The 20,823-nt window shown below is 40.9% G+C and overlaps 1 protein-coding gene across 4 annotated transcripts in view; it reads left to right on the top strand.

The window, feature by feature from the left end:
- Positions 1-20,823, top strand: part of fhip1aa (FHF complex subunit HOOK interacting protein 1Aa) — a 126,774-nt gene that overhangs the window by 83,437 nt on the left and 22,514 nt on the right. For all 4 annotated transcript variants that reach the window (XR_007935090.1, XM_028802698.2, XM_028802699.2 and 1 more), the window contains exons 5-8: positions 5,055-5,213; positions 8,847-8,933; positions 10,004-10,171; positions 20,527-20,606. Coding sequence is in view for 3 of the 4 variants with exons in the window: in XM_028802698.2 (XP_028658531.1) it covers positions 5,055-5,213; positions 8,847-8,933; positions 10,004-10,171; positions 20,527-20,606 (494 nt within the window). In the remaining variant the exon portion in view is untranslated. The remainder of the gene's footprint in view (positions 1-5,054; positions 5,214-8,846; positions 8,934-10,003; positions 10,172-20,526; positions 20,607-20,823) is intronic.

Raw genomic sequence — 20,823 nt, 5'->3', positions numbered from 1 at the left:
TGAAATGAAAGTAATTCATATTTTGCTGGTTCTGGCTAAGTTCTTTGAAGTTAGTGGATACACAAGCGTCTTTTTCTAATTGAGATTTCTTCCACCATTCCTTTCCAAATGCGCATTGTGGCAAGCACTTTTGCTGGCGTGAGATTTTGGGTGTTTACTTAAATGAGTTTTATTTCATTGTAATTCTCCACTGGGGGTCCTTTTAGGCCTACGTGCCACCATGACCATCACGGTGCATTTTTGAATTACCTTTGGGCCCACGGTAATCCTGTGGCACACCATCTGCGATCAGGTCCTTTGCTACATTACACATTTGTGATTTATGAGCCAAGCAGGTCTGTTGACTAAATGTAGTGCCTCCCGAGGCCACGACGATTTCCATAGTGTGCAGATGGTGCCATAAAACTAATCGGTTATGGCGGTCATATTTCAAAAAGCTTCAGCCCTTCATATGATAAACGAGTAGCCTGCAGCTAAAGAGCCTGCTTGTCCTTTTGGAAACTCATTCTTGGTTGCTTTCATGGCAGATTCCCGAAATAATTCCAGATGGGGTTCAAATATCCAGAGTTATGTCAGTTTTGTGTGCTGGTGTTTGCTTATCTATTGTGAAGGGAGGGGGTCTAAAAGTGCAGCATGGGAAAGGAATTTGGCCAAAGAAACGATGCTGCCACTTTATTCAAATAAAAGCCACTACCAGAAACAAAGTGGAAGAATGAAAGTTTAGCAAAGCTCAAGTAAGACATGCTTAGTAAGTTGTATCCTTGGGTACACGCAGTCCTCCCTATTTTGTCAGCTTCTTCTTACTCTTTGTGATTCAGCATAAAATGCATATACATTAGAAGGGTGGTGGTGGGGGGGTTGTCCTCCTTGGATGGACAAGTGCACTTATAATCATATACTTTGAAGAATGTTGGGTGGCCCTTGAATGTGAAATACATACAACATGGCGGAGGTCTGGGATGTTCTCTTGCAGGTCAAACTGTATTGTGTCACTATGCTCCAGTTTGCAAAGCCCTGGGTTCAGCACAAGTGGGGAGAATCAGCATGCCTTGCTCAGTTTAAATACTTGTGCAGCTCACTAAAGGGGTCACCCATGGACAGAACATAGAGGAAGTGGACATTATTATTTCTTTTCACTTGTTCTTTTCTGTACAATTCTTGAAACATTAAGTTCATTGCTTGGGCCACATACTCGTAAACGTGCAGCCTGTAAACATCAATGCTGTATGTCAGCTGTGCGCAACCTGCGGCCGTACAGCCGCATGCGGCCGTGGGCAAGGACTTTGGCGGCCGTGGACGTGTATATTAAAGTGTACGTAATGGCGGCCGTGCAGGTGTAGGGTCTCTGGACTCCAGCGAGTAAGGGGTCTCAACGCCGCGGAATCTTTGTCGGCCGGGTCGGTATGGTGACGCCGAAAGCCGATTTGGACTCTGGGGTCTCTAGACTCCTGCAAGTGTAGAATCTCAAACACCGCAGAACCTTCCTTAGCCGGGTCGGTATGTTGACCAAAATGTTGCCCTTTATATATTCATTGAGGCCTAGGGACTCTCGAGCTTACTCCGCATTTCCTGGGAGAAATGGGGTGAGATGGTGCAGCGTGGATAAACAAATGGAAGTAGCATTCGATGTAGCACTGCCATCTCCTAATGGTCTCCAGCGAGTCCCCTGACTTTGCAAGTCTGTCTGCAAACATGCAAGAGCAAGGAAGCCATTAATGGCGATGTTTTCCAAACTTCCTGAAACAATTGCTGTAAAGGTTTTTTGTCCTATATGACGTTTCGTAGACATTTTTTTACATATGTAGACCAGTAAATTGAATATTGTCAGATATATCATACTCTGTTTTAATGTGTAATCTGTAAATTTTTACATAAATCATAAAACATTATTAAGTTTACTTGGACTTACTGGCGGCCGTTATTAAAGTAAAAAGTCTGTAGTGTGGCCGTTATTAAAGTAAAAAGTCTGTAGTGCGGCCGTCAATAGCGGAAAAGTTGCGCATGCCTGCTGTATGTAATGACTTAAAGGTGTATATTGCATTTGCGAAAGCCTACCCAGGCTTTGTAGAAGTACAAGATTACAGAGCAAAGCATGTACATTTAAATCTTATCGAAGCTACCATTTTTATAGGTGAAATTATATTTATACCAAACTTTCCCATTATTTTTACTAATTACTTGTTTCAATTCAAAAGCATACAGTTTTGTTTAAAACTGTGTTTTTTCCAATGACCATCAACATAAGCCAAGGTCAGTCACCATGAAAGCAAGAATTGATCCATGGCTCAAATGTTTTACTCATGAGGAATTGAATTGTATGTAGTATATTCAAGAGTAAGGAGCTCCAGTGAATTAATAATATTAGCCCCTGGTGTTAGTCACATTGTACTTGTGATGTGTCTGATTAACCAACTGCACTATCACTGAGGCCTATTGTCTTAGGAAACACAACTAGTATCTCTTATACAAGTGAAACTGCAAAGAGCAGCGTGAGGTAGCATTCTACAAATACATTCGATCAAAGAGTAGTCCCCGGCGGAAATGTGCATAGCCAGTGACATTCAATCAAAGGGCTCCTCATGTGAAACTTTGATCTGGTACGCAAAGAAGTAGAAACTGGAAAGAACACTTATCTGTACACTAACAAAGGGAGAACTTGCAGCAGATAGCATCTGGCTATGGTAATTGAACGCATGATGCTTGAACTTTCTGCGACACTTCAAAAATATACTAAGCAGTACTCAAAAGTTAAGTGTAGCATCAAGTCCTTCAGAAAACACATCTTTCTCAGTCAAAACTGTGACTCAAGGCCTTCATATTCTGTATCACTAGCTTTCTGTAGCTTTCCTAGGGCCTCCTCAATCGTATGTTTTCTCTTTTTTTGGTGGTAGAGGACAGTTGGGATAACAAAACAAATGTGATTTAATTCAAGAATAAAACTGAATAAAAAATTCAAGTGACAACAAGATACCAAGAAGACATAATTCACCAGAGTTTGTGTGTCTGCTTACCATATATACTTGTGTTTAATAAGTTGGGGCTTGATTTTAATTTATGGTATTTTATAATACTGGTCGTATAAGTCGAATGCGGAAAACTCACGCTATTGGCCCAAGAGATTATGATATGCTAACGCCAACCTGAGAGAGTCACCACCGAGCACATGGCCTTTATTTCTATTTATTGTGCCTATGTGACCACACGGTAATACCCGAACTATTCCAAAGCGAAGTTTGCACTGTTTTGTGTTTTTTGTATCTCACACTCTCATACACCTTTATCATAAGTGCAACCCTTACCTACGATGGAGCGTTCAATCAGAAGAAAATATGAAGCTGGTTTTAAATGAAAAGTCGTTGAAGTGGCAAAAGAAATTGGTAACTGTGCTGCTTGAACAAAATTGGATATGTCTGAGAAACTGGTGTGAGATTGGAGGAAGCAAGAAGATGTAAAAAAAAATTTAAGTGTCATTTTTGAATGGGCGTATAAGTCGGGGTCTGATTTTCTGATTGATTTTTCATTTTAAAGGACCCGACTTAAACTCAAGTATACATATACGCTTCAGCGATATCTTTTACAAATAGCAAAAACTTTAACTGGGTGTTATAGGCTCAGATTAAATGTATGTTTTTATTATATAACTAGCTCTGTAAGCCCATGCTGTAAAAAGCTCGGGCTCCTAGAAACCATGGATTCTTGCACTTCAATCAATCAATCAATTGCAGTGGTTGTGTATTAGCAGCTAAGCGAGGTTCTCTTTTCTCGGTGGTTTCGTTTTGCTGATGTGCTTGTCTCCATTGTCCATCAGAGGCTAAGCGAGTTTCTCTCTCTTTGGAGGTTTCATTTTGCCAATGTGCTCACCTCGCTTGTGTATTAGCAGCTAAGCGACTTTCTGTCTTTTCTCAGCGGTTTCACTGTGGCGACAGAGTCGCTTTCTTTGAGCTTCATGCTGTAGCCTCGCACTTCCGGGCCGGACAGACAGACAGACACACTTTCATGTGCAGACGTTTATATGTAAGATAGTTAAAATAATTGCAGCTCACTACTCAAAACGGTGAATCTGGGGAGGACCTTATGGGATCAAACCAGCAACCTCTTGATTACAAGACTGCAGTTCTTACCTCTGCACCAGTCAAGCGGACATGTCTACTTTATATCGATTGACATTTAGGCTGACAGCAACATGTAAATTGAATGATTTCTTTTCCTTCGGTTATATTCTTGAATAAAAGCATACTTGTTTTGTATGCATTTTGTGAAAGTGTTTATTTGATATTTGGACTTCAGTCTTCACACATTATACACTTCATGTCAGCTTTTTGTCATTATTACTATAACATGAAAAACGTTTCTATATTAGTTATGTGTTCAATTTCTCTTGCCTCACATTTCCTGTCATCCTACGTTTACATAGATCGTTGCTGACACATGAAATGTATGTATTCCAAATACCGATATACAGTATTATTTACCTTCTACATTTCGACACTTAGCCCCCAGATAAAGAGACATCAGCTCTGAGAGTTTTGCATCTGACTTGACTTCAGCTGTGTCGGTGGTGGATGGGATAGCAGGCTGCTTGCTGCTTGTGCCGATTGACACATTTGCCAAACAAAGACACTGATGAGGAGCTGCAAGGGGATTTAAGGTGGCCTGGCATTACAAATATTTTTGTAGGCTTCAGGGATTCTAATGTTAGACTTTCTACCTTTTCCTTCTCTTTCTGACCCCTCTGTCTTCTGCTCATGCTTTTAATATACTTGTAATTAAATCCTGTTAGGTTGACTAAATATAGGATATTTCAGATATATAGTAAAAAAAAAACTGTAAATAACACCACTGCCACCAGAGCACCATCTCAGACGTCCATTGAAAGTCCAAGATATTTCCCTAGTACAAACTTCAAGTCTTATTGCAGATCAACCAAACAATCTGCATGCATTCTCTGATCACTCCTGGCTGTCTCATGCTAATGTTCATGTTCACTTCACTGTTAGGTTTACATCCTGTGGCTGCCAAATGACCTCTGATTTTTTTTTTGTCTTCCACTATAGGTGCTGGCGACTGGTCTAAGTGGTCTCTACTCTTCCCTCCCCACCAAGTTTGAAGTGCACAGTGAGGACTGGCACTGCCTGCAGCGAGAAGATTGGGTTCAGGTTCCAGCTCTGGTCCAGTTCATGAATTCCCTTGAGTTTTGTAATGCAGTAATACAGGTGAGCAAAGAGATCTTTAATGAAACAAAAAAAGTATTTTAGTGGAAAAGGTGAAGATGAATAGTGTGTGCCATAATATTAAAAAGAGCACAGGCAAAGCTGGCATCATAGTCTCCATTCATACTCAGTGAGTCACAAGCTCCCTTTAATAACAGTATGGCCTACTAAACCCAAAGCTGACTGCTTGGATGACCCTGGAGTGTCACAGCAGCAGCCAGTCACCAAACTGTGGAATTATGGAAGAAATTGTACAATAACTATTAATCCTTTGGGAGAAGGTTCACTATGGAAAGGCACTATAACGACACCTTGTTATAGATTCAGCTGCCTGTCTCTAACTGTAAATGAGTTACGTCACATGGCAATGCCTAAGCTTGTCCTGCATAATATAATATTTATAAAAGCAACTAAGATATGGTTCATTATGCCAAGGTGCTATATAAAGTCGCATTGTAGCAGGTTCAGCACCCACCTCTGACTACATGTGTGACTCTAAGAGGTTTGCATCACATGTCTGCTTTTATTTGTAAAAATGTATGAAAAATTTTTTACTGTAACTGTAAAAGCATCTGGGGGAGGGTTCACTATGGAACAGTGCTCTCAAGATACCTTGTTACAGTTTGAGTCCTCTGTCTGACTGTAAATGAGTCGTGTCACATGAGAGTGCCCCAGTTTGTACAAATATGGTAGCAACTAAGCTGTTCAGGAAGTATAAAGCCTCTAGGATAGGGTTCATTATGACAGGGTGCTGTATTAAATTGCATTGTTGCGGGTTAAGTTCCCACCTTTTGACTACAAGCGTGACTGTAAGAGGATCACATCACATGCCTGCTTTTATTTGTAAAAATGTTTAAAGAACTTCGATGTTAATTGTAAAACATTTGGTCAGCTATGCAATGGCACTATATAAACAACTTGTTACAGGTTCAGTCCTCACCGTTGGCTCTCTTTGTGACGGTAAATGAGTCATGTCACATAGTACTGACCTAGTTGAAGAAATCTGGGAACGATTGCATCATAAGTGTAGATTATGTTATTGCAAGGTGCTATAAAAATCTCGTCACATTGTCACTACTTGTGTGAATCAGAGTGAACTGTGCTATGTACCTGTGCTCCATTTGTAAAAATATAAAAGTGATTGATCTGTAAGTGTAAGGTACCAGGGATAGGGTTCATTAGGGTAGACTCTATATAATAAACTCACAGGTTCACTCCCCACAACTGACTACCTGTCTGAGTGTAAATGAGTCACATCTCATAGCACTGCTATATAAACTTACAGTTGTCATTCTCCACCACTGGCTACTTGTATGGCTAAGAGTAACTCATCTGCCTATGGTTCGTTTGTAAAAAATGTAGAAGCTATTGATCCATAAGTGAAAGGTACCTAAGGTAGTGTTCATTATGGTAAGGTGCTATTGTTGTAGCTTCAGTTCCCACCCCGACTACATGTGTGACTTATTATATGAGGTGTACATGACGTGTGCTTTTGTTTGTAAAGATTAGTAAGAATTTCACTCTGACTATAAAGCATTTGGGAGAGGGATTGCTAGGCAAAGGCGCTGTAAAAACACTTTGATACAGGTTCAATCCTCACCTTTAACTCCCTGTGCGACTGGAAATGAGTTGCATCAAAATATGGCAACAACTACACCTTAAGTGTAAATTGCAATGTTCCTGTAAGGCACTATATAAAATCAAATTGTGACAGGTTAAGCCTCCACCACTTGCTACCACACAGTAGCACTTACTCCCATAGCAATGAAGTACTTCGAGAGGCTGGTGCTGGAACACATTAAGAACATAATCCTTGACAGTTTGGACCCTCTCCAGTATGCCTGCTGTTGCAACAGGTCCACTGAGGATCCAATTTCCATGAGACTACTCTGTCTCACCTAGAGAACAAGAACTGTTATGCCAGGCTGCTGTTTGTGGACTACAAATCCTCATTTAACACCATCGTCTCATCCCAGCTCATCGCTAAACTCCTGGATCTGGGGTTCAGCTCTTCACTGTGCAACTGGGTCCTGGACTTCCTCACTGGCAGACCTCAGCATGTGTGTATTGGTGGAAATTCCTCATCCATCCTCATCATCAACACTGGCACCCCCACAGAGCAGTGTGCTGATTCCCTTGTTTTATTCTCTCTTCAGCTATGACATGCCTTGCTAAGTAGAGCTCTAATACGATCCTCAAGTTTGCTGACGACATCACTGTAATTGGTCTGATTAGCAAGGACGACGAGACGGCCTACAGAGAGTAGGTCACACTCCCGGCAGAATAGTGCCAGGACAACAACCTCACCCTAAATGTTAGCAAAACTAAGGAGCTAATCGTGGATTTCCACAAGCAGGTCAGGGAGCATCGTCCCATTTGCATCGGAGTGGAGGCTGTGGAGCAGGTTAGCAGCTTCACGTTCCTAGGGGTGACCCTCACTGATGACCTTAAATGGTTAAGTCACATTGCAGCATTAGTTCAGAAAGCCCAACAGCTCATCTTCTTCCTCAGGAAACTGAGGAAGGCCCAGATGTCACCCACCACCCTGTGCAGACTCTACAGCTGTGGAATCCATCCTCACAAGATGCATTATATCCTATTTCAGCAGCTGCTCAGTTCAGGATCACAGAACTCTGCAGCGTGTGGTGAAAACAGCACAGCAGATGACAGGCACTCAGCTCCCTGCAATCCACGACATCCACACCACATGCTATCTCAGGAAGGTAAACAGTATCAGGTGGGACTCCAGCCATCCTGCACTGTCACTCTTCACCCTCCTCCCATCTGGGAAGTATCTAAAGTTCATCTGAACATGCACCTCCAGATTCAGGAACAGTTTTTACCCAACTGCAATTAGACTCAGGAACAGACAGTAATCTTGTCACCTCCACTGCTACTACTACTGCTACCTTGCACATGCATTTTCTGACACTCATTGTATTTTTTATTTATTCTACGTGTATATTTATTTTGTCACTTGTGTCTGTTCCCTGTCTGCGGAGGCACATGCATGTAAGCATTTCATTGTACATGATACTTGTACACATGACAATAAAGAATTGAATACTTGTATGGCCAGAGTGAGCTGTGTCATGTGCCTGTGCTCCTTTTGTAAAAATGTAAATGTGATTGATCCATAAGTGTAAATGTATCTGGGATGGGGCTCATTATTAAACGCGCTATATGAAGTCACATTATCACAGATGCTGTCTGACTACCCTTGACAGCATGACTGGGTCGTGTTACATGCTCATTGTAGAAATGATCACCTACCAGAACTGATGCTCTGTAAATACCACACACCACTATGATGTGCCCACTGTATTTCTGAAATGCTGTTCCAGCAATGGAAACGGCACACCAGTATGTAGGCACAGATGCAAATTGTACCCAAGAGAAGAGCTGCACATAGAGTCTCATTTGAATCTGTGTACTGATACTTTGAATAAATGTCATCAGTTAATATGCGCAAAGAACAAACTGGTGAAAAATGCCCAATGGGCACTTGTAATTTGGCACTGTAAATGCCAAGCACTCTTCTCTTACCATTCCAAGCACTATATGATTTAAAGCCAAACCTGGGGCAGGTGATGTTGGGGTCCAGCCAATCTTCTTGTCTGCTTGTTCTCTTACCAGGTGGCACATCTCTCCATCAGATCCCAGCTGATCGACTACATTTACAATGGCTTCCTTGTGCCCGTGGTGGCGCCTGCTCTTCATAAGGTAAGGTTTTCTAGACTGATTATTTTATTCTAGTCAAAGTAACTGACGCCCAAGGTGTTTTATAACTTTTTTTTCTTGTACGAGTTGAAATAGTGTGGCATAGTGGTTAAGACTTTGAACTTTGCACTTCAAACCTTGAGGTTGTGGATTCAAATCCCACTGTGTGACCATGAGCTGGTCACTTCAATGTTGTAAGTTACGTTGGATAAAAGGTCAATTCTCTTGTAATGTTGTAATACGGAATGGCATGGTGGCACAAAGGTTAGCACATTGTCCTGGAGATCCAGGGTCTTGGGTTCAGTTTCCAGGCACGGTCACTGTCATTGTGGAGTTTGAATGTTCACCCCGTTTGCAGGTGGGTACCCCATTGTGTGTTAGCTGTGACACTATGTGGAGATTTGCCATGTCACAGGGTGACACTTCATCTACGGTGGCACCTGCCTTGTGTCCAGTGCTGCTGGGATTTTCTCTAGGTTACCCCACTCCGTCCAACTATCCAATTTCAAACCTGCTTAATCCATTTCCAAGTCATATTACATCTTGCCTGAAGAAAGGGCCTGAGTTGCCTCGAAAGCTTGCATATTGTAATCTTTTTAGTTAGCCAATAAAAGGTGTCATTTTGCTTGACTTCTCACTGCAAGTCGTATTGCAGTAAAGGATACGATGTGTTAGTCTATCAAAGGGCCCACTATTGTACCCACCCACACTTACTCACTTGGGAAGTTAAATTAATGTAGCCTGTTGATTTTTAATATATTTTCCAATCTTTCTAAAAACATTTTTTCATTTTGCCTTTGTGTGTTACTGAGTGTGGGTTGATGGGCACAGGTGGGAAAAGAATCATTTTAAAATTAAATCACAACACAACAAAGTGCAGAGAAAATGAAGGGGTTGGAATACTTTCTGAACCCACTGTATGTACAGGTATATCAGTTTCTGATTCTCCATTGCTGATTTAGTGTGTTTTCTGTAAGTTCTAGAGTAAGATTTTATTATGCAGCCAAAAGTGAAGCCCTCCAGTATTTCACACAATGACTCTTTCATTGATTTTCCTTTTCTTGTCTCTTCAGCTCACTGTGGAAGAAGTGATGACCACCACGGCTTATCTGGACCTGTTTCTCCGCAATATATCTGAGTTGGCACTGCTGCAGATATTCCTTAGCTTCATCTTTCTACACAAGCATGAGAATGTGCACATTTTGGACACTTTGGTCAGCCGAATCAACACGCCCTTCCAGGTGAGCATTGAGCTTGTGCCGTGGGCAGCATGGGATGAGAATTTGTGTGGTTGCAGCTGCAGGATGTGGGTCATTTAGCATGAATGTCACGCTGTGGAGTTTTTGAACTTAGTCAAATATTCTCTGTTGAAACATCAAGAATGCAAATGTAATGAGAATATAGACACAAGCAGACACACTTGGCATAAAAGAGAGATGGGCAATGATCTCACGTCTTAGGTAATATGACCAAAATGCACTTAGCTTTTGGAGTTATGAAATAATCACTGCGGTTAGCGTGTGTGGTATAGCGGGTCCATGCCTGAGAAATTAGTGGCCAATTTTAAATAAATAATCATGCCCTGAAATGGTGCAGGCTCCAATTGGGTGCAGGTATGTGCGATTATGTTTCACTCTGCGGTTGATTGGGGAACTGGCTTGCTGCACTACATATACATGCAGAGGCAGGCGAATCAGTCAGGCACCTCAATGATCCCATGGAGGGAATGGCTACTCGCACTTGCACCTAGTTAGGCAGCAGAGGATAAAGAAGCCTGCATGGGTCAGAAGCAGGGAGAAAAAAGACAAAAGAAAAGAGAAAATGAAAGGAGGTTAAAGGAAAGAGAGCAAAGGCAGGAGGCGAAGAGAGCAAGAGAGAGGAGGCAGGCAGCTGGGAGTAGAGTCCCTTGGGGAGTGCGCGGTCGATGCTACTCCAGCTGAATGACTTGGGAGCTGGAGTAACCTTCTGGTGAGGCTTTCCGCGTAAGTCTAGGAAGGCAGCGGGAGTTGGAAAGGTTTGGATGGAGAGCCCTGTCAGGGCCACAGATGGCCACAGTCACTTCCTACGTTGAGGTCCAAATTGGGAACCTTGCTGGGAGCCATGGGGACCAGCAGGAGTTGGATGGCTGTGTCTGCAGGATGGTTGAGTCCTCTTGCAACAGAAGTAAGCAGAGGAGACGTTGTTTACAAAGGGTTGCACCAGGGACCCAATTTTAAAAGGACAGTTTTCCTGCCTATGAGAATTTTACCTTGTTTTTAAAAGGATTATTTATTGACTATTTTAACCTGCACTGAACACTGGTTTCTTTTTATGGATTACGAGTTTATTTATTTATAATGGATGGAGCACTGCACTATTTATTTGGACACTATTTTGTTTTGGAAGGTTTTAATAAAATCACTGATACACTTATGTACCTATCTCTTGCTTTGAATGAGTGTACTCATTTGCTTGGCTCATCCCTTAGGTATGTTATCGGCGGTGGCGGGTTCAAGAGGCTCCCGGAAGGACCCGGTAGCGTGGAGCTGACTCGTACCATCACAACGTGTTTAGGCAATCATTGACGGTTTTGTGTGGACTTCACATGTGCACTACCAGCAGTGCTAAGTGTGCTCAACTTCACTTTGTTTATCATCACGTCACTTTGTATGCACAGAGAATCCTGTTGTTGTGAAGGGCTGTGGTCTCAAGTGTAACTTTGTTTGAAAGCTGCAATATTTACTAAACCGTGCATGAGTCCAACGTGCTTCATGCTTTGTAAACTCATAGTAATGTCACGAAGTGTGGTGTCAGTGCACTTGGCTTGTGAGTATTTAAGCTCCTTTTCATGATTGATTTTATACCCTCTTATCCTTAATAAGCTCTTGCTGTCCCAGCCATTCCAACTAGACTGAAGGCAAGATGGGCGTATAAATCCTTCCTTTTTATAGAGCGCAAATGCATGGGATTTTGTTGGCTCTTATATATATTGTGATGGGTGGCCACAGCCATTACCCAACTGGGACGCCAACGGAAAGGAAGGACCAGGGAAGAGAGCATCAGTGAAGCAGTACCTCCCCTGGGACGCTAGAGGGCAGTCCTTCTGGGAGGCTGTGGCACCGTGGCTTCCAGCAGGGAATGCTGTGACTTGGAGTTTGGTGCAGCCCTGTTGGGTTCCGTGGGGGCCTCCAGGGGGAGCTGCAGAACCCTATACTGGACTTGCACCACACCTGGGAGTGATTCCAGGTAGCACTGATAAGCCACCTTGAGCACTCCCAGGAGCAGAATAAAAGGGGCCGCCTCACTCCATTTGAGGATCCAGAGTTGGGAAGAGGTGGATGAAGCTTGTCAGGAGAGGAGTGGAGGCAGAACAAGGAGAGAAGGAAGATAAGAAAGAAAAGATGATTTCTTGTATTGTGCTTGGGAACTGTGACACTGTAGGGAACGACACAAAAGTGTCCCCCACGGGAATAAACGTATCTTGTGTGCTACTTGGCTTCTGTGTCTGGGGTTTGTAGAGCTGTACGCCCCTTGTTGTCCACAATATATATTATATATATACAGTGTGTATATATATATATATATATATATATATATATAAACTAGTCATTTAGCCCGTTACAATAACGGGCACTAGAACAGTAGTGCATAAACATTAGTAGGAACAGTCTATATTAAATGGCAAGGGACTTTGACCTCATTCTTTTTTTTGGTCATATTTATCTTTCTTTCAGCCTTTCTTTTGTTGATTTTTACGTGCTGAGCTGACCGTTCTTCGCGGGCTGCCGCCGTATATTGTGTGTCTTTAATTTTCTGTGACAGTAATACTGTCTTGTACATCCGCTGGTTTGTACGTCCGTAATATACCTTTAATTTTCCCTGGCGGTAATACAGGCGTGTGCGTTGGTAATATGCCTTTAATCTCCTCTGACAGTAATACTGGCTTGAATGTGGCTGTAATATGCGTCACTGTGTTGTGTATCTTTAATTTCCTCTCGCAGTAGTACTGGTTTGTATTTCCGTAAAACGCCTCTAACTTTCCTCTGACAGTAATATCGCGCATCACACAGTGCCATGCGCATGCGCACTTCACCAGAAGACACACACACACGGACACCTGGACGTACACAGGGATTTTATTAAAGAGGATAAATAATATCATGCAGTGATGTGCTGACTTGTAACTTCTTTTGGGGCTGGCCATTTGGCTGAATATCAAATAGGCTGTATGTCGCTTACGAAGTGTACAAGTGATTGCAGTTGAGGCTTTGTGGGCTTGGTATGGGTCACTGGCAGGCATACTTTAACTGCCGGTATGAAGTAACACAAACCGTTCTTTGAGTTGCAGTGTCTGCACAGCAGGTCTGTGTAAGGCAGTGTTTCTCAACCACTGGCTGCTGTTGTTGGTTGAGTCACAGTGGGTCATGTAAGAGATCAGCAGCGCTGCACGATATGTTGCCTTGTTTTCGAATTACCTTATTTCACATAGAGGGAACCTTTAAAGTTGCATGCTACTCGTTCGTCAATAAATTTAAAACTGGGCCATGTGACCATAAAGGTTGAGAAACATTGGCGTACGTGAAGGCAGTGTGGGCTGAAAGAATAAGAATTAGCCATGTGGATCAGCAACAATCAAAACTAACCTTAAAGGGCCCTCCAAGAGTCATACAACATATGAGACCCTATGAAATAATAATAATGAGAAAGATTTATAATTGCGGCTGGTTTGGGAAATTTTTATAACATTATTATCCTATGGATTTACCATGGCTCTTGGTCGTAAGTATGAATCGCCTCAACTCTGTCGGCCATTAATTGGCTCATAATTGTACTGTGAATACAAAGACAATGAGTTCTTGCTACTGAGTCTTCTTTGCTCACTTATATAACAGAGAGAGAGAGAGCTTATGATTGATGATGTCAGGGAGCTCTGCCTCCTGGTACCCCACCCTCAAAGAACAGGGAACGTAGGGAATCTTGAGGAGACGGTATAAAATCAACTGAAATAACATAGAAATATGATTAGTAATAATTTAAAGACAATTAAAACAATAAAACTTATAAAAATACATTAATGTGTATGTGTTTTCCCTTAGATGGAATGGCACCCTATTCAGGGTTTGTTCCTGCATTGTGCCCTGTTCTAGCTCCAGCACAAAACCCCAAAACCCTGTGACCTTGTCGAGGACTAAGCGGTTTAGAAAATGACAGCACGCATTAATACATAATAATATGTAAGACATATGTGGCCATAATTGGGGCCCCATGTCCTTCTAATAATGGCTGTAATAAAGGGATTGCCTGGTAGGCCACAGTTTATGATGTATCCTTTTGTAGAGAAAAGTGCTTTGGACAATTGTGACATTTGCACTTGGCTCACTGATTATTTTCTTTCTTTTCATTTTATTGTGGAAAATGCAAATAATGAACACAAAGAGCAGTGTATCTGTTTCTTTATTTAGGAAGCTTGACTTAGCAGCACAATACAAGGCTTGTCTGCCAGTTGTCAGCCATTGTCACACCAAACTCCTTTATCCATGCCAATGTCCTTTGTGCTTGGGCAAAGAAAATGACATCAAGCTTAACTCCACTGCAGAAAACTGACGTGTTGGCCACTTTTGGGATCAATTGGGTTTCTGGATAAGAGGCTGTAAAAATGAAAAATTTTCAGAAACAGCTGCAGTTTAATGTGACCACACAAGGGGAGCTACTGGAAGCAGGATGGAGTTATGTGAAGCCAAGAGAAGTGAGCCAGGACCATCATTTAAGATGCCTGGCTACACACAGAACTTAATTAAAGAAATGTATTGACTTAAAACATTAATAAAAAAAACATTGATTCAAAGAAAAAGAAAAATGCCTAAGTAATAATAATTTCAATTAAGGACACCATGTAGAAAGGGTGCAAAAATGACAAAAAAAAATTCAAAAGATCAAAAATATAAAATGCCATTGAATCTAACAATAAACAAGCTAAAACTAAATCCAAAATCAAGCAACCAAAATCCAAACTAAGTAACCAAACTAAAAGTTAAAAACTGGAGAATCACACACTAAATGGTTAAAAGAGCTCAAAACACAAGACCAAAGTACAGGAATTCAAAAAGGGCAGCCGAGACAAAGTGAACTGAATTCTAACTGATGGCATGAAAAACCAGAGTATTAAATAGCCGTCAGTTGCTTCAACACAAAGAATTACTAATATTGACTCACGGAGAAATGCAGTTGTGCTGTTTGGGAAGGCAGATAGCGAAGATGTTGTGAAAAGGACCAGGAGATGGAGAAATGAGGTCAAAATTAGAGATGGCACAATACTAACATTTTTTTATCTATACCAGTGAAATTGCATGATACATGATACCTATTCAATACAATGGTAAAAACAGAAATCCCTTTTCACCTACTTTTTAGTTAAAAGTAACTCCATTATTCAAGGGGACAATATTGCACCTGTTTCTGTAATAGAATATGCAATCTAATAGTCACAGCAAATTTAAAATAGTGGTAATATCAGTCAAGTAGTTGCCCTGCTATCATTTCAGTAAACTCAAATTAAAATGCAGGACTTGAATTTATTGTGTTATAGACCAGGGGGATTCCTCCAGTGTAATTATCACTGTTATTATAATAGGGGGATTTCAGCATAGAGTTTATAAAGAACAAGCCAGAGTACCTGTCAAAGGCAGGTAATAGAATAAATTTTAAAAATACTGGATATCTCTTGCCCTACATGTACCTTCAATGCCTTTCTTTCATATCCTCATGTGTCTGAACCCCTCTTGCCTGTGCTCTGTCAGGCACGTTCCTGTAAAGCCTGCTTCTCGGACTCATTTTGAGGTTTTTTGCTGTCCTCCTGTTTGCTTTTATACTTTTCGTCTTTGAAGGTGACGCTCAGGGTGACTCCTACTTCTTTACTGCTCCTTGTGTGTTCCCCACTTGTACTTCCTCTTTCAACTGTGTCACCAAAGCCAAACTGAGTACCCACACTAAAGCCAAACTGACCTGTCAGATTTCACACACACACACACAGACCTTAGCATTTTATTATATAGCAGATGGTATCATTATCAAATCAAGGTCCCAGAGTCTGGAGGAAGAGAGGAGAGGCACAGAATCCATGTTGCTTGAGGTCTAGTGTAAAGTTACCACAGTCAGTGATGGTTTGGGGTGCAATGTCATCTGCTGGTGTTGGTCCATTGTGTTTTCCGAGGTCCAAGGTCAACGCAGCCGTCTACCAGGAAGTTTTAGAGCACTTCATGCTTCCTGCTGCTGACGAACATTATGGAGATGCAGATTTCATTTTCCAACAGGACCTGGCACCTGCACACAGTGCCAAAGCTACCAATACCTGGTTTAAGGACCATGGTATCCCTGTTCTTGATTGGCCAGCAAACTCGCCTGACCTTAACCCCATAGAAAATCTATGGGGTATTGTGAAGAGGAAGATGCAATACGCCAGACCCAACAATTCAGAAGAGCTGAAGGCCACTATCAGAGCAACATGGGCTCTCATAACACCTGAGCAGTGCCACAGACTGATCGACTCCATGCCACGCCGCATTGCTGCAGTAATCCAGGCCAAATGAGCCCCAACTAAATATTGAGTGCTGTACATGCTCATACTTTTCATGTTCATACCTTTCAGTTGGCCAACATTTCTAAAAATCCTTTTTTTGCATTGGTCTTAATTGATATTCTAATTTTCCGAGATACTGAATTTGGGACTTTCACTAGTTGTCAGTTATAATCATCAAAATTAAAAGAAATACACATTTGAAATACATCAGTCTGTGTGTAATGAATGAATCTAATATACAAGTTTCACTTTTTGAATGGAATTACTGAAATAAATCAACTTTGTCATGCTATTCTAATTTTATGACCAGGACCTGTAATTATTATGACTTCTAAAGATGTTTGTCTACATGCAGTCTCTCATCAGTGTGCTACCAACTTTCACTTTGGTACCAATACTGTAAAAAAGCTAGCACTGTTATGTTTTTGGCATTTTGAATTCAGTTTGCTACCGAAGTCTTGGTTCTTTTTGACATCCCTAGTCAAAACAATAAACCAATTCATACACCAAAGTCAAAAATAACCTGCTAGAACTCGGTAAGCTACGACAAATCCAGGAAAATGGACAACAGAGGACGGCCAAATTCAACCTTCATCCCATCACACTAGTGACATCACAGGTCAAGCCCCTCCTATTGTCATCTGGTTAACAATGTCTACAGCAACTACAGTACAAGCAAAACAGCTTAAAATGGTATTGCCCATAAGGACAACAAAATGGTGGCCAAGACTCAAAGAATTTTTAACATGCTGAAAATAATTCCAGATAAGAAAACCAATTACAGAAATGAATTCCAGGTATTCAGAAACCCCTAAAATGAAGAAATTTGTGTAAAAATCAAGTTAAAAACTATTCATGTTTTTTACAACAGTGAACTAATGCAAAACACAAAATTAAAAAGGCCAAAATTAACTTGATAAAGATCTTTACCCAACTGTCAATACTCATAATGAGGCTCTGCCTCTAAGACTAGGCCTCAAGACATCAGTGAGCTTAACACCATACTCATAATGAGGCTCTGCCTCTAAGACTAGGCCTCAAGACATCAGTGAGCTTAACACCATACTCTTGAAGCAGGCTTGTGGCCTGCATATCTAGGCCTGAATTCAAAAACTCTGAGCGAGAGAGAGGGAGGGGGGGAACTGTTAAAACATCTGGCTCAAAGTAACAAAAACAAAGTTCATGTTTAAAGATTTATTCAAGAGATATTAAAAAAAAATTGAGAATAAAAGTAAAAAAAAGATACACCTTAAAAGGCAAACAAAACCCGCTCTCTGATCCAATAATCGAAATCCAAAATCAAAGCAAATTACGAAAGAATCTTAAAAAGAATTACATACAGTAGCAGAAATCCCAAGTTGCAATGCAAAAATCAAGAACAAAACGAGAGCTAAAGGACAGTAGTATTAAACTAGTTTAATATGTATGTGTTTTGTCTTATTGGGGGATTTTTTACAAGGGCAGTTCCTTTCCAACATTAGTTTTTAATTTAGTTTTCAATTTAAGAGTGTTGTTTCACATAACCATTTTGTTTTGTTCAATTCCTTGATGCCATTTTTTGGCTGTGTGTCATCACATTTCCATTCGCAAGAGCCACGATTAATGGCGTCACTGGGGTTTCTGTGATAAATATGGTGGTATACGGTAGGCTGCATATACTTTGCAATGTACTTTCTTAATGAAGGCCTAAGTACAGTAGTTTGTTTTGACTCCAGTTTCAATTCATGCCCTTTGTGTTCATTGTTGCCCTTTGTTTTTGTCTCTTCAGTCCTTCCTTTACTTTTCTGATTTTGGTCTCAGTATATCCCTGACTACGATTTCAGCTTCTCATCTCATCTCATGGATACCCTTTTCTCACAATTGGAAGTGCATTTGTTGCAGCCTTATAGGCCTGTTTTAAGATAGACAAGATGGCAAATTCTACAATGCTTTTCAGTGGGAGATTTTGTAATTTCCAAAATTTGTGCAGCATGCTGTATTCAAGATATCTCAGTGAATATTAAATTGTCCCAACAAATTTCCTTGAATACGTGTGCTGAATTTAAACAAAATTGGTCCACCGAGAGTCAAGTTGTTTCATACGGACTGACAGACGTTGGGTGCTTTTCTCATTTATATATGAATGCAGCTAAAAAAGGAAATGAAAAAAATACATAAAAAGACACCTGAGCCAGTGTTGGAACCCAGGCTGCAACATAGCAGAAACAAGAAACAACAAAGTGAACAGGAAAAACAAAAGACAAAAAGACCAAATCCACCATAGAACATAATAAGGGTTGCATGTTGTAATTTACTAATGATTTTACATTTCTTTTGTATTTCTGCCCTGCACACACCCCAACTTGGCACTTGCATTACTCTGTGCAGTTCTGAATCAATAAGGTTGGCCTTTCTGGAGGACAATTAAAGTTGTTTTGGCATTTTCTACAATTTTAGTATTGCTAGTATCAGCTCCACATTCTCTCCGTATTTACAGCAAGTGGGTTTTCCTCTGGGTTCTTTAATTTTCCTTCCACATCTTCAAAGATATGCATGTTAGGTTGACTGGAGACTCTAAATTGATTCTAAATATTTAACAGCACTATAAATTAATAATTATCAACCAGTCCCTACAGTAGCAATGTCTCCTATAAATGCCATGATTAGATATATGCTGGAGTTGGAGTTGTACTACTTTAAGCTTCCCAGAGTAAGAGTCTGAATCCTGGTGTTCATTTTGGAAAGGTGCTCTATTATCCGTGTTATGATTCAATGGCAAAATGGCTAAGGTTTTCAAAAAGACCCACAAAAACAGTCCAGGATCCTGACATGCCTTTTCAAAATGGGCCTCACCAGCCTTGACCTAAGGCAAACGGGAGGCTTCTAAATGAAGGACAGGGTATTAACGTTCAAAAATCACAAGTGTGCCTCACATATTTCCAAAAATATGTCTCACAAGAGGAGGTACTGTGAAAATTCTGGCTTGTATAGAGACAAGTACTACAAGAATCTTTATAAAAGATGATATGCATTCACCAAAAGGAAAAACACTAGGAAAAAAAGGAGTTGCTCAAGTCCCTAGAACACAATCCAGTAAAAATTCCATTAAATAGAAGCCAAAGACCAGCAAAATCAGTAAATCTAAAACCCAGAATAATACAATATTCTCCAAACAATGCAGTCAATGAACTACAAGGAACTCGCTCCCAACCTGCTTTTTATAAATGGGGATGGTCCCTTAGCAGTGATGCAAGAGGTGGTCCCATTGGCAAAATACAGGGAACAAGGGAGAGCAGTGGTGTCATACACATAGTTTCTATTTATTTATTATGAAGCGTCTAACAGAAAACACATAATTAAAGCAAACATTTGACAGAAAATTCACAAATAACAAAAACAATAATAAAACAGAAAATAGCATATTGGTGCCCATATTCCAGATATACTGTATTGTGCACATCCCCAAATTTGTCTGAGTTGGTTTTGATTTGGCTCTTGGCGAGTGATGATATGCCTGCAAGTGGGGCCTGCGATGAACTATCGCTCTGTTTAGGTTTGCTCTAGGCTTTGTACTTGATGTTACTGAAATAGGCTTTGATCCACCCTGGACCCTGAATTGGATTAAACTGGAGAGAATGCTAAGGTATGTTATGCTATAAACTACTTAGAGCAAAAATATTTTTGAATGCATTCGAAATTCAAGAGCACTATCTCACTATGCAGCCAGTATTTGGTACATATGGCCTGGTACCCCATTCAAAGATGGTTCTTGTGTTGTGCCCTAGGCTGCTGGGAATGGCTGTGGCTCCCCATGAGCCTAAACTGGATTTAGTGAATATTAAAATAGATAGATGGATGGATGTTACTCTAGAAAATAAAGTGTATTTGGACATTACTTTATACCTACATGTGAACTTGCCAGGCATTTCCTTTTGCAAACGACTTGGGAGGAAGACTAGTGTTGTAAATTTTAAAATAACGGCCTATGCAAAAGCAGAAGAGCAGAGGTTGCATTTTATGTGCATGACAATCCCTGATTACTCCCATTTGATCCTGTTACAGCTCGGCACGGTGTCTCTTGCCTTGTTCCGGACTCTGATTGGCCTGCACTGTGAAGATGTAATGCTGCAGCTTGTCTTGAGGTAGGGGTTTCCTTCATTGATTTGGTGGGAGGGGAACCATCCACACTGGGATGGGGTCAGCAGTGTGTCATACTCTGGGTTTTAGATGAATGATGAGGTGTTTCTGTTTTAAAAGCTTTCAAGAATGAGGTCTGTATGTTACATTCCATGATTTATTTAGGACCTTGTATTTGTAACCTGGAAAGAGCTTTCTGAAAAAGTTGCATAGCCATTGAGG

This window comes from Erpetoichthys calabaricus, chromosome 5, assembly GCF_900747795.2.
Source record: "Erpetoichthys calabaricus chromosome 5, fErpCal1.3, whole genome shotgun sequence".
NCBI classification, from domain to species: domain Eukaryota; kingdom Metazoa; phylum Chordata; class Cladistia; order Polypteriformes; family Polypteridae; genus Erpetoichthys; species Erpetoichthys calabaricus.
This window is presented reverse-complemented; position numbering and strand designations above follow the sequence as displayed.